Source organism: Octopus bimaculoides, chromosome 22, assembly GCF_046866305.1.
Source record: "Octopus bimaculoides isolate indiv1 chromosome 22, ASM4686630v1, whole genome shotgun sequence".
In the NCBI taxonomy this organism is placed as follows: domain Eukaryota; kingdom Metazoa; phylum Mollusca; class Cephalopoda; order Octopoda; family Octopodidae; genus Octopus; species Octopus bimaculoides.
This window is the reverse complement of record NC_142949.1, coordinates 10,333,943-10,349,140: the sequence shown is the minus strand read 5'-3', so window position 1 is coordinate 10,349,140 and position 15,198 is coordinate 10,333,943. Positions and strand designations below refer to the sequence as shown.

Sequence of the window (15,198 nt, the reverse complement as noted above, 5' to 3'; positions counted from 1 at the left end):
TATAGCATGTAGGGGGCAAAGGTGGAGGGGAAAGCCATCCACAGCAGATATGTACAAAAGAATGTATACAGAATATGTGCACAAGAGACAGGATGTATAACAGTTTACATCTGCTACTCTCACTTCTTTATTATTAATTTCATATTAAGAAATTTGTTGAAAAAAGTCACAATAATTATGCACCAACCCAATATATACATAGAACACAATATATACATCCACACATATAAAGTGTTTGTGAAGTTATTGTGATGTTAACTTGATAAATCAGGACATACTGATTCCTAACCGAATCTCTTTTCTGTTCCCACTTCTAATTGCACCTTCTTCATTTAGATTAATTACTGTTCATTTATATACACCTCCTGTTCAAATTATTGTTTTCTTATTTACCTGCAATGTTCTTAATTTTACAGAAACTCCTCAAGAAAAAGAAAGCTGCTAAGAAGCTTGAAAAAAAACAGGAAGAAGAAAGGTTATATGAAGTAAGTATATAGGTTGGTTCTCCTCACGAACCCTTTCTATTCCATTATCTCGTAGCTTTCAGATTTCAATTATGTCATTATATATTTATAGAATGACATTGTTGGGTAGGTATGAAAGGCTGAATCTGGCTTGTTTGAACATAAAACAAGTAGAATATTTGAGCTGAATATAGCTGGTTCAACCCTTTAGCATTCAGAATAGTCTGTTGAATTTAATGCTTATTTATTCAGTGTTTTGAATTAGTCATGCATTATCTCATAGCCTTTAGACCTGTTGAGGCAAGTGAAATCGAAATCGAACTAAATTCGACGACTGGCACCCATGCCAACGTCATCTCTTTCATTGGACACGAAATTCGGCTTGTGAAGACCTATTGGGGCAAGCGAAAGCAAAATCATGATGGTAACTGTGCCCAGCGTCACCTTCTGGCACTTGTGTCGGTGGCACGTGTAAAGACATTCGAGCGAGATCGTTGCCAGTGCCACTGGACTGGCTCCTGTACAGGTGGCACGTAAAATACACCATTTTGAGTGTGGCCGTTGCCAGTACCGCCTGACTGGCCTTCGTGCCGGTGGCACATAAAAGCACCCACTACACTCTCGGAGTGGTTGGTATTAGGAAGGGCATCCAGCTGTAGAAACTCTGCCAAATCAGATTGGAGTCTGGTGTAGCCATCTGGTTCACCAGTCCTCAGTCAAATCGTCTAACCCATGCTAGCATGGAAAGCGGACGTTAAACGATGATGATGATGAATAGGTGTGAAAGGCTGGATCTGGCTGGATAGAACATGAAACCAGTAGAATATTTGTCCCAGATATGGTTGGTTTAACCCTTAGCATTCAGATTATTCTGTCCAATAGAATGTCTTTTATTGACATTACTTTGAATTAATTATGCATTATCTTTTAGCTTTGAGATTCTGATGATGTGATTGTATATTTTTAGAATGACAGTCAAGGGTAAGTGTGAATGGCTAGATCTGTCCTTAAGCTCTGAGATCAAATTCCACTGAGGTTGAATATGCCTTTCATCCTTTCGGGGTCAATAAATCAAATACCAGTGAAACACTGGGGTCAATATAATCAGCTTACCCCCTCCTCTAAAAATTGATAGGCTTGTGCCAAAATTAGAAATTATTGATAGTATTAATGATAACAATGATGATGATGATTCTTTCTACTGAAGGCACAAGGCCGGAAATTTGGGGGAGGTGGATAGTCAATTTCATCAACCCCAGTATGCAACTGGTACTTATTTTATCGACCCCAAAAAGGATAAAAGGCAAAGTCGACCTCGGCAGGATTTGAACTCAGTAATAAAGATAATATTGTCGACATCATCATTAAAGAAATTGTTGAGCACTGAGATTTAGTTTTGTTCTTATATGTTCTTGAAATCAATCAATGACTTAATCATTGTTGCTATCTTCATTATTATTATTCTTAATACTGTTATCTTGGTGTAGGCGCAATGGCCCAGTGGTTAGGGCAGCGAACTCGCTGTCATAGGATTGCAGTTTCGATTCCCAGCCCAGACCGGGCGTTGTGAGTGTTTATTGAGCGAAAACACCTAAAGCTCCTCGATGCTCCGGCAAGGGATGGTGACGAACCCTGCTGTACTGTTTCACCACAACTTTCTCTCACTCTTACTTTCTGTTTCTGTTGTGCCTGTAATTCAAAGGGTCAGCCTTGTCACACTGTGTCACGCTGAATATCCCCGAGAACTACATTAAGGGTACACGTGTCTGTGGAGTGCTCAGCCACTTGCACGTTAATTTCGCGAGCAGGCTGTTCCGTTGATCGGATCAACTGGAACCCTCGACGTCGTAAGCGACGGAGTGCCAACTAACTAACTAAGCTGTTATCTTGATTGACTTATTTCAGATTGAACGTCAACGGGTCATTGGAGAAAAACTGCCCGAAACTGCTGATGATTTTGACCGTCTTCTCCTCCATTCGCCAGACAGTTCCATGTTGTGGCTACGGTACATGGCTTTCCATTTGGAAACAGCTGAGATTGATAAGGCACGATCCATCGCAGAGAGAGCTCTGAAGACCATCTTATTCCGGTGAGATTTTTAGTAGTTCTTTGTACATTTGTAGCCTGTGGTAAAAATTTTAAGGAAGCTGGCTATACTCATAGCCAGATCAATGCATGGTAAGAAGCTTGCTCCCCAACCACATGATTCCGAGTTCAGTCCCACTGTGTGGCACTTTGGGTAAGTGTCTTCTGCTATAGCCTTGGGCTGACCAAAGCCTTGTGAGTGGATTTGGTAGACAGAAACTGAAAGAAGCCCATCATCATCATATATATATATATATATATATATATAAAATCATAACATAAGAAATAGTAATTTCTTAAAGTATGTGTTAATCCCATGTACCCAGACTTTGTGGACACCCTGTATATATATATATATATATATATATATATACGTTTGTGTCTGTGTTTGTTCACACACGCACACACAGACACACACACACACACACATATACCATTGCTTGACAATCAGCGGTGATGTATTTATGTCCCTGTAATTTAGTGGCCAGCTCGGTAAAAGACACTGATAGAATAAGTACTAGGCTTACAAAGAATAAGTCCTGGGGTCGATTTCTTCAAATAAAACATAAGACAGTGCTCCAGTATGGCCGCAGTCAAATGCCTGAAACAGGTAAAAAAAATAAAAGAATATATATTTGTGTATGTGTGTGTGTGTATGTAATCTTGGGTACGACTTTAAGCTGCATCCCTAGTTTGGGAGTTCCAGGATTTTGAGGAGTGTGGAAGCACCTCTTAGCACTATTGATCCCAGGTCTATTCTGACCTGTAATAGTAGCACCTGTCAAGATCCCAGCTGTGGGTTAGTTAGCATATTAGGGCTTACTTGCCTATGCATGTGAAGACTGGATCTCTGCAAAAAAAGCCTCCGTTGTTTCAACAGACGTGCAAGGCAAGTAGGGCCATGCATTGTGGAGTGTAGAGAGCATGATATAGCAAATAAGACATCTTGATCATCCATTGCATCAGCCTCCATCGTGGGTCGTCTTGACCTGGTCTTGTCACTGGACTGAAGATGACCATGAATGAGAGAGCGAGGTTGATGATGTGCAACTCTTTTTCATTACGCAAGTTATCAGCCATCCTAGGATGACTAGACGGCCTTTGTTGCTCCAACAAACATCTGCTTTCCATGCTGGCATGTGTTGTCCTCATCCAATTGTGAGTTCAAATCCTGCAAGAGCTCGCTTTGATTTCCTTATCCTTCAAAAGTAAACAAAATATATATTTACTGAGCATATACTTGTGTTTATTCAATTAAGTCATCAACCATCCTTGGATGACTAGATGGCTCTTGTCTCTCCAACAAACATCAGTTATGTATGCATCTATGTATAAGACAGGCTTCCACATAGTTTCTGTCTACCAAATTCACTCACAAGTCCACATTGCTCAGTCCAGGTCTGTATAGTAGAAGGCGCTTGTCCAAGGTGCTGTGCTGTGGGATTGAACCTGAAACCACGTGACTGCAAAAGCAGGTTTCTTAACCACAGTCATGCATATGTCTAATAGATTTTTTTTTTACATTAGGCATAAGGCCACATACTTGATTGACCAGACGCTCGTATATGCTCAGTAAATGCGTATTTTATTCACTTTTGAAGGATAAGGGAACCAAAGTGACCCCTAGCAGAATTCAAAATCACAATGAATAAGGACAACACATGCCAGCATGAAAAGCAGATACTTGTTGGAAACACAAGATTTACTAGCTCCGGGCTGGCGTAGAGTGATGGTGATGCTACCATGCTACCATATACATGGATATATATATTTACTTTTATATATATGTATATGTATATATATATATATATATATATATATATATATATATATATAGATATCATCATCATCATCATCATCGTTTAACGTCTGCTTTCCATGCTAGCATGGGTTGGACGATTTGACTGAGGACTGGTGAAACCCGATGGCTACACCAGGCTCCAATCTGATCTGGCAGAGTTTCTATAGCTAGATGCCCTTCCTAACGCCAACCACTCCGAGAGTGTAGTGGGTGCTTTTATGGATCATCCACCGGCACGAAGGCCAGTCAGGCGATATATATATATATATATATATATATATATATATATATATATATATATATATTTATTTATTTATTTATTTTTATAGATATATATATTTACAGCATAGGCCAGGTCTATTTTGGCATGGTTTTTACCACTGGATGACCTTCCAAATGCCAACCATTAGTCATCCAAGGATGGCTGATAACTTGATTGAATAAACACAAGTATATGCTCAGTAAATATATATTTTATTCACTTTTGAAGGATAAGGGAATCGAAGTGAGCCCTAGCAAGATTCAAACTCACAATGGATAAGGACAAAAACTAAATATTGATTTAATCTCAGTCTAATTTCTGCTACTTTCACTGCCCTTCTTAACACAAACTGATTTCTATCTTCATTGCTGATTTTTTTTTTCTTTAGGGAAGAGCAAGAGAAATTTAATGTTTGGATTGCTTATCTGAACCTTGAAAACTTATATGGGAGCAAAGAGAATCTAAATGCAGTTCTGCAGAGAGCGCTACAGCAAAACCAGCCTCTGAAGGTTTATCAACAGCTTGTGAATATATACACAAAATCAGGGAAAATTCAAGTAAGAAATCTTTGGTTTAACCCTTTCGTTACTGCGGAAACAAACCGTTACGCAGAATGTAAACAAACCGGAGAAAAGAGATAGCTTGTGGTTTCCTGCAACTGTAGATGAAATACAGGCATTTTTTGCCATAAATATTATTATGGGTATTGGACAGTTACCCAGAATAACAAATTACTGGAGCGATCAGGAACCTTTTGGCGATGAATATATTTCGAGTATTATGAACGAGTACGATTTGTGAAGCTGAACCAATATTTACATGTGAGAGACACTAGCAGTACACCCCCCACCCCAGTACGTGGAGAACTTTGAGACAAAAATTATGCAATAGAATTGATTAAGAACCCTTTCTTTAATTATGTTCCAAATATCACATTAATATGTTGATAAATAAAAAAGTTACAGGTGTTTAATGAGACTAGTCTAAATTCATGATTATTTTAGAATTTAATTCAAACTCATGAGGGGTGTATTTTGGTCAGAAATATAATAACGAAAGGGTTAACTTTTTCATTACTGAATACTTGCTAAAATGCACTGCCTTTTGCTTTAATTAATTTGGGTAATAAAATTAAAGAAGTGCCAAACTCTAATTGTGGAGGTCAGTTTTGGCATGGTTTTTACTGCTGGATGACCTTCCAAAAGCCAACCACTTTACAGTGTGGACTAGATGCTTTTAAGTGGCACCGGAACTGGTGGTGGAGGGGTCACCAAGTAACTTTGCAAAACAAGGAATCTTTGAGAGGGATGGAGGCATTGAAATAAAGAGTTTATAAAAATACAAATAAGAAAATGAGATGACAAAGGAATAAACAATTGTCTTATGAGCTAATGAAGTTCATAAGATAATCCTTTATTCGTTTGTCATCTCATTTCCTTATTACCACTTTGTTCTGAAGCCTATGTATATATTTAGTTCTACACAAGGTTATTAGTCATGCAATGCCTAAACAAAATGTTGAAATCCAAATATGTAGATATGTATATATATATATATATACAGACAGAGACAGAGAAAGATGTGTGCAGTTGTAACTGTTGTTGTCAATGGTAAATGTAACAAAATTGTTTCCACTTTTACAGGCAGCAAGGGATGTTTATGATATTTTACTGAAACGGTTCCGTAAAGAGAAGGATGTCTGGATTCATTTTGCCATATTTTGCTTCAAAAATGGTTTCTTGGAGCAAGGAAGGGAACTGATTGAAAAAGCTGTACAGGTCATCGACAAGAAAAATCGTAAGTCTTGACATTTCAATCTCATTTTAATCAGAGTTTTATTTAGATACATTTGAGTGAGGTCGTTGCCAGTGCTGCTGGACTTACTCCTATGTAGGTGGCACGTAAAAACACCATTTGAGCATGGTCGTTGCCAGTACCAACAGACTGGCCCTCATGCCGGTCGCACGTAAACGCACCCACTACACTCTCGGAGTGGTTGGCGTCAGGAAGGGCATCCAGCTGTAGAAACTCTGCCAAATCAGATTGGAGCCTGGTGTAGGCATCTGGTTCGCCAGTCCTCAGTCAAATCGTCCAACCCATGCTAGCATGGAAAGCGGACATTAAACGATGATGATGATTCACTTTGCCATGTTTGCATGGGTCAGACAGAATTTGTTAAGGCGGATTTTCTAGAGCTGGGTGCCTTTCCTGTCACCAACCCTCAACTGCTTCCAAGCAAGGTAATGCTTCCCAATGGCCAGGCATGCTTTACACAACAGACTGGAAATGAACAAAACTGTTTGTATGACAGGGATGGTTGTCAGGACAAAGGTATGCACAGTCATACATTCATATATATGTGTGTGTGTGTGTGTATATATATATATAGGTGCAGATGTGGCTGTGTGGTAAGAAGGTTGCTTCCAAACCGCATGGTTCTGGGTTCAGTCCCATCACGTGGACACCTTGGGCAAGTTGTCTTCTACTATAGCCTTGGGACAGCCAAAGCCTTGTGAGTGGATTTGGTAGATGGAAACTGAAAGAAGCCCATCGTATGTATATCTGTGTGTCTGTCTGTGTTTGTCTGCTGCTCCCCACCATCACTTGACAACCAGTGCTGGCGTGTTTATGTCCCTCTAAACTAGCAGTTCAGCAAAAGTAAACCGATAGAATAAGTACTAGGCTTACAAAGAATATGTCCTGGGCTTGATTTCTTTGACTAAAACCCTCTAAGGCAGTGCTCCAGCATGGCCGCAGTCAAATGACTGAAACAACTAAAAGAATAAAAGAATGTATATACATACATATATATGTATATATATACATATATATATATGTATATATGGCAGGACAGTGTGACAGACCAAGAAGTGCAGGACAGAGCTTGTTCAACAAGCATTGAGTCAAAGTTGCTGAAGGCTTAGTTACACTGGACTGGACTTGTCATCAGAATGACTGACAACCGTGTACCCAGACAGCTGTTGTACGGTGAGCTTTACGCTAACAAGGAATGCATTTTGCATTCTATTTATATTATGTTCATCATCATAATCTGTTTTCCATGCTGGCGTGGGTTGGACGGTTTGACAGGAGCTACCCAGGCTCCATGTCTGTTTTAGCACAGTTTCTACCTCTGGATGCCCTTCCTAATGCCAACCACTTTACAGAGTGTACTGGGTGTTTCTAAGCTGACCCTGCATGAGTGTGTTGACATAACACTAATACAGATGTTTTTTATGTGTCACGCTCAGCTGGAGAGGCATGTAAGGACAACCATGCTCTTACTTAGCTTAACATATCTTCTCAAGCACAGCAAACCGCCAGGTATCTTGGTCCCCTGTCATCCTCTCTGTGAGGCCCAACATCTGAAAATCCTTTCTCACATTGTTATTCATTTTGTTCATCATTCTCAAGTACATGTATATTCATCATTTGGTCGTTGCCAGTACTGCCTGACTGGCTCCCATGCAAGTGGCATGTAAAAAGCACCATTCAAGCATGGTCAATGCCGGTACCGCCTGACTGGCCTTCATGCCGGTGGCACATAAAAAGCACCCACTACACTCTCAGAGTTGTTGGCATTAGAAAGGTCATCCAGCTGTAGAAACCTACCAGATCATATTGGAGTCTGGTATAGCCTTCAGGTTTGCCAGCCCTCGGTCAAACCATCCAATCTATGCCAGTATAAGAGGCGGACATTAAATGATGATGGTGATGATGATTTTATTCAATTTTAGAAAAATTGAAGCATGTCTTTGGCAATTCCGGAACTTATTGAACTTATTTTGTGTGTTTTTTTTGGCTCACCCTGCATGTATGTATATATATAACATTTTAATGTTCTTATATAAAATATATATATATAAAATTTTAATGCTTGCATGAGTCAGATGGAGTTTATTGAGGCAGACTTTCTATGGCTGGATGCCCTTCCTGTTGCTAACCTTCACCTGTTTTCAAGCCAGATATCCCTTCTGCTGAATATTGGAAAGGAATGACACCACTTGTATAACGGTTATGCTCATTTACAGCTATCACACAATTTCACAATTTCAAGACAAGGGAAAACAAGCATACACACACCTCCATATACACACATTCACACAATCACACACACATGCAAATCCACTCACAAGGCTTTGACCAGCCGAGGACTGTATTAGAAAACACTCGCCTGTTCAATGGGACTGAACCCAGAACCATCTGGTTGGCAACCAAACTTCTTAACCACACAGCCACGTCTCATTACATTTATTACAAATACAACTCTCTGAGTGGTTGGCGTTAGGAAGGGCATCCAGCTGTAGAAACTCTGCCAAATTAGATTGGAGCCTGGTGTAGCCATCTGGTTGCACCAGTCCTCAGTCAAATCGTCCAACCCATGCTAGCATGGAAAGCGGACGTTAAATGATGATGATGATGATGACAACCAACTAAAGTACTAACAACAACTTCCACATCTCTCTTGACTATAAGATAAAAACAAAAACATTTTTTTTAAGTTCACTCAGACATCAAAAGAAAAAAATGAACTTTTGGTTCTTCTTCAGATGTAACATTGGTTTCTAAAATTGCACAACTGGAATTTAAATACGGAGACATCCAGCGTGGTACGACGATGTTTGAAAATATCATTAGTAATTATCCACGAAGAACTGACCTCTGGTCCATTTATATCGATATGGCAATGTCACAGGATGATAACGAACAAATCAGGTAAGACATGTTTTGCTTTTTATTTGTTGTTTAATCTTTGGTTAATCAGTGGTTAGGGCAGCGGACTCGCGGTCATAGGATCGCGGTTTCGATTCCCCGACCGGGCGTTGTGAGTGTTTATTGAGCGAAAACACCTAAAGCTCCACGAGGCTCCGGCAAGGGATGGTGGCGAACCCTGCTGTACTCTTTCACCACAGCTTTCTCTCACTCTTACTTCCTGTTTCTGTTGTACCTGTAATTCAAAGGGTCAGCCTTGTCACACTGTGTCACGCTGAATATCCCCGAGAACTACGTTAAGGGTAGACGTGTCTGTGGAGTGCTCAGCCACTTGCACGTTAATTTCACGAACAGGCTGTTCTGTTGATCGGATTAACTGGAACTCTCGACGTCGTAAGTGACGGAGTGCCAACAACAACAACACAATCTTTAAGCATTTAAACCAACCATATCCGGTTCGAATATTCTTCTTGTTTTATACTCAAGTTTTGGCATACATAGGATACATGGTCACATTTTTCGCTATTGTCATCATTGTTATGATTAAGTTGATGAGCTGGCAGGATCGTTAGTACACTGGAGGAAATGCTCAACGGTGTTCTGTCCATCTCTACATTCACCCGTTCAGGGTCAATAAGATAAGTTATTTTTGCTCTCACACATTGTGTATTTTTGGCTAAAACATGATGATTTATACCTTGTGATATTTCTTCTGGCTTTACATTCTGAGTTCAAATCTTACCAAGGTCAACTTTGCTTTTCATCCTTTCAAGGTTGATAAAATAAAGTACCAGTCAAGTGCTGGGGTAAATGTAATCGAATAGTTCCCTCCCCTCAAAATTTCAGGCCTTGTGCTATAACAGAAAGGATTATTATTGTCATCATTGTCATCTTCGTCATTATCATGTTGTTAATGATCTCTTATATATTATTTTCAAACCTGGGCATCAAACCGTTAATCCATTAATTGTTAATTAATGAAGTTAACATTTTCGTAAACAATTTGACTTTTAAGTTAACTTTGGAAATCGTTATTAGACTAATTAACTTCAATTGAATTGAAGTTAACGGATTTTATAGTTTTGGCACTTATTAAAGGTGTTTAGATGTGGTTTTAAAGCAAAAATGATGAAAAAAAATTTTTTTCTATAAAAATTAACGTTAACGGTTTATCAATAACTTCCATTACATTTGGAAATAATCAACTGATTAACAGTTATCGAAGTTAACTTTTTGGTTAACAGATTAATAGTTAACTTTTCAATTAATGGCACCCACCTTTGGTTATTTTACATTAATTTCTCTTTTTTTCTGACAATTCTTTCAGGCATCTCTTTCAACGAGTAACAAACTTGAGGCTTTCCTCTCGCAAAATGAAATTCTTCTACAAACGTTATTTGGACTTTGAAGAGAAAAACGGTGACAAAGAAAGCCAAGAAGCTGTGCGCGAGAAAGCAAAGCAATATGTAAATGAACTGGATTGAGCTGCCATCACTATATTTCCATTCATTGTTTGTAGAAATTTCATCACAGCACCAAGGACATGAAAAATAAGTGTTGCTTGAAGCAGGACGGAGGGGAAGGATCTGATGCTGTTGGTATGGACATTTGGAACCAGATTTTTATTAAAAAAAACAGGCACAAAACAAAAGAAAAAGAATAAAATACATAACTGAAGTCAAATTTTTGTTTTTGTTTTTTGAAAACAGGTATGGTTTAAGGGGGGTTGGGGGCAAGGGCATCCAACAGTAAAACAGCTCAATAATATATATTGTGTGTATATATATATATATGTGTGTGTGTGTGTATATGTGTTTGTGTTTTTATATATATATATATATATATGTGTGTGTGTGTATATGTGTGTTTGTGTTTATATATATATATATATGTGTGTGTGTGTGTAAAAACAACATACACATAGGCGCAGACATGGTTGTGTGGTAAGAAGCATGCTTGCTTCCCAACCACATGGTTCCAGGTTCAGTCCCACTGCATGGCACCTTGAGTAAGTGTCTTTTACTATAACTTTGGGCTGGTCAAAGCCTTGTGAGTAGATTTGGTTGATAGAAACTGAGAGATGTCTGTTGTATATATATATGTGTGTTTGTCCCCCACCACTGCTTAACAACCGGTGTTGGTCTGTTTTTGTCCCCACAACTTAGTGGTTTGGCAAAAAAAGACCAACAGAATGAGTACTAGGCTTTAAAAAGAAAAAAAGTCTTGGGGTCAAGTTGTTTCACTAAAATCCTTTAAAGCAGTGCCCCGTTTTGAGGGAATGAATTGTACCTGATGGACAGAACCAGATAGAGATTTTTGGTGCGAGACAGCAGAGTAAAGGCTGATCTCAAAACATGGAACCTTTTGAAGGAGATGATAGAGTACTTGAAAAGACTTGCCCACTGCCACAGAATTGAGATTCTAAAACCAAGGTTCCATTTAAAAAGCATGGTGTGGTTGCTGGTGCCATGTAATAAGCATGGGTGATGGTGCCATGTAATAAGCATGGGTGATGGTGCCATGTAAAAAGCACCCAGTACACTCTGTAAAGTGGTTGGAATTAGGAAGGGCATCCAGCCATAGAAACCAAGCCAAAACAAGCAATGGTACCTGGTGTGACTCCTGGCTTTGCTAGTTCAGTTCTTATGTATGTCAACCCTACAGATCACAGATTTGTGGTCTGTGTAGCTGAGAACTTTGAGCTCCAGAAAACTTATACCACTTCTGTCTACAGGCCTACAAAATATTCTATCCAGATATGATCTGGAAAACCCTTTGCGGTTTGCCCATGCCCACATAGGTGCATTTGAGAAATCCAGTTGGTACCTGTCAAGCAACTGAGCAGATTTGTGAGGCTTTTACACCTCCTTCTATCAGCTAGCCCCACCCTGTCTAGGCATGTGCTCAAGATAGCATTCCATTTGCCCACTAGCACTAAAGAGCATGACATCCCAAAGAAAACCTTCAATAGAAATCTGGCTGCCCCACCCCTGTTGAAGTGCATACAGTGACTAGTTTGAAGGTACCACCTTTGCTGTTGCTCATATCCAGGACCACCGACTTGCCCTCTGGATCCAGGAAGATCATCCATACTTTGAGATCCAGGCCAACTAAGAGATGCATAGTTCACAAAATATTCAAAAACAGGGGCTAGTTTGTGTGTTTTAGAAATCCTGGTCTCACTGGCTGCTATCACATCCAACCTGAGTGACCTGAGGCCATTGAGCAAGCGACCTTGCTTCCAGGGTGACCTCAGGCCACATACATTTATACAACTCACTCAGATAACCACATGTTGGCCTGAAAGTGTTGAGAGAAAAAAAAAAGGAGCAGGGTTACTTACCTTTCCGGTACTGTCAGCAGCTCACTGCCCCAGGCTCCATATCTGGTTGTGGTTTCTCTACAAAACCCTGCAAAAGTCTGTTAGTGGCCTCGACATCAGGGTTTCTCACGTCATTGGGGAAAGTCTCCCCGATGCTTATGTAAGTCTCTACTGGCATTTGTACCAACATTAAACTTTCCATAACCCTAAGGGTGCTGGTGTCATATTGCATTCCCTTTCTCAATTTCATTATTTCCAGCTATGAGAACCATCAAATTTTTGTTGGCTCTGTGGCTGACTGTTGTGTGTGCTTTCTTTATGGAGCGAGGTGGGGTTGCAATAGTGTTGTTGGGTGTGATGTTTAGACATGCCTCTGCCAGGGGTGCAGCCAGTCCACTTATGCGTACCTTTCCTTCATTGGACACTAAACTCCACTTGCGAAGACCTGTTGAGGCAAGTGAAATCGAAATCAAACTAAATTCGACGACTGGCACCCATACCAATGTCTCTCTCATTGAACACTAAACTCAGCTTGCGAAGACCTATTGGGGCAAGCGAAAGAGAAATCATGATGGCACCTGTGCCCAGCGTTGCCTTCCTGGCACGTTTAAAGACATTCAAGCGAGATCGTTGCCAGTGCTGCTGGACTGGCTCCTGTGCAGGTGGCACGTAAAACACACCATTTTGAGTGTGGCTGTTGCCAGTACCGCCTGACTGGCCTTCGTGCCGGTGGCACGTAAAAGCACCCACTACACTCTCTGAGTGGTTGGCGTTAGGAAGGGCATCCAGCTGTAGAAACTCTGCCAAATCAGATTGGAGCCTGGTTCACCAGTCCTCAGTCAAATCGTCCAACCCATGCTAGCATGGAAAGCAGACGTTAACCGATGATGATGTGTTCTTTACACTGGAGCTTTCAAGTATTGATGTAGGGGCAGGTCCTTTTCTTTTGCGTTGTCTTTTTTTTTTGTTTTTTGTGGCCCCTCATCTTTGCTACAGGATGTGGAGGAACCAGTGTCTTGGGGGTGCATACGTGTACTTGTGTTTGTGTGACCGTGTGCTTGAGAGAGGGGAAGATAGAGTGCTGGTTTGGGAGAGACCCTGGGTGGTTATCTCTGTTGTCTTTGTGCTTCACCTGAAGATGAGGCTGCATGTGTGGCATATTATTACTGTTGTTGCTGTTGTTGAGGGTTTGTTTAGATAGTGGGATTGGCTTCGTGCCTCCTATCTTTTGGGGAGCAGAAGGCACTGAGGAGGCTTGTGACCCCACAAATGTCGCATTTAGGCTTTCTGCCTTCTACTATAACATGCAATTCAACCCCCGTGTGTTGTTATTTATGAATGTACATGTATATGAAAGATAACAGATGTACATGTGAGCGCCCACAAAGTAAAACAGAGGGTAGCATGCTCACAGACACACATTGTCTTTCAGGTGCGGTCCCTGGAAGTTTTTGGAGAGAGGGCACAAGGTCAGAAGGGAATACCATTCCAGGAGAAAAGGGTTAATTACATTATTTAGAAGGGCACACTTCTTTTCTAGAGGTGGGGGGCACGTGCCCCTCAGTTCACCTCTTAAGTCCACCCTTGTCTTTCATATACATGTACATACAGCCTGGGCCAAGTTTAGAGAGCTCTTACCTCTGCTGGCGACAAAGGGACTCTCACTCAGGGTAAAAGGCAGACTGTATGATGCATGTGTACGAACAGCCATGCTACATGGCAGTGAAACATGGGCTGTGACTGCTGAGGACATGCGTAAGCTCGCAAGGAATGAAGCCAGTATGCTCCGCTGGATGTGTAATGTAAATGTGCATACCCGTCAGAGTGTAAGTATCTTGAGAGAAAAGCTGAACATAAGAAGCGTCAGTAGTGGTGTGCAAGAGAGACAATTGCGCTGGTTTGGACATATGGTGAGATTGAATGAGGATAGCTGCGTGAAAAAGTGCCACTCCCTAACAGTTGAGGGAACCCGTGGAAGAGGTAGGCCCAGGAAGACCTGGGCTGAGGTGGTGAGGCAAGACCCTCGAACATTGGGCCTCACCGAGGCGATGACTACTGACCGAGACCTTTGGAAATGTGCTGTGCGTGAGAAGACCCGGCAAGCCAAGTGAGATCGTTGCCAGTGCCCCTGGACTGGCTCTTGTGCGGGTGGCACATAAAAGACACCATTTCGAGTGTGGCCGTTTTCGTGCGGGTGACACGTAAAAGCACCCACTACACTCTCTGAGTGGTTGGCGTTAGGAAGGGCATCCAGCTGTAGAAACTCTGCCAAATTAGATTGGAGCCTGGTGTAGCCATCCGGTTGCACCAGTCCTCAGTCAAATCGTCCAACCCATGCTAGCATGGAAAGCAGACGTTAAACGATGATGATGATGATGATGATGATGATTGTGCGAGTGAGTTTCACTATTCAAGTCATGAATATGGAAGTCACCAAAATAAATATAAAAAAAAATTTCATGGAAATTGCCAATTATTACAAGTCTGAGACCGAAAACGAGGGATTGCCAAATATATATAAATATATATATATATACGCTTATGAATTTA

At 40.8% G+C, this 15,198-nt stretch overlaps 1 protein-coding gene across 3 annotated transcripts in view; it reads left to right on the top strand.

Moving 5' to 3' along the window:
• The window catches only part of LOC106872096 (protein RRP5 homolog), a 72,124-nt gene extending 61,115 nt beyond the window's left edge, over positions 1-11,009 (top strand). For all 3 annotated transcript variants that reach the window (XM_089339700.1, XM_089339701.1, XM_089339699.1), the window contains exons 37-42: positions 417-485; positions 2,370-2,554; positions 5,002-5,170; positions 6,257-6,410; positions 9,164-9,329; positions 10,654-11,009. In XM_089339700.1, the coding sequence (XP_089195826.1) occupies positions 417-485; positions 2,370-2,554; positions 5,002-5,170; positions 6,257-6,410; positions 9,164-9,329; positions 10,654-10,810 (900 nt within the window). In that variant the 3' untranslated portion in view covers positions 10,811-11,009. The remainder of the gene's footprint in view (positions 1-416; positions 486-2,369; positions 2,555-5,001; positions 5,171-6,256; positions 6,411-9,163; positions 9,330-10,653) is intronic.
• Positions 11,010-15,198: the final 4,189 nt, after the last annotated feature.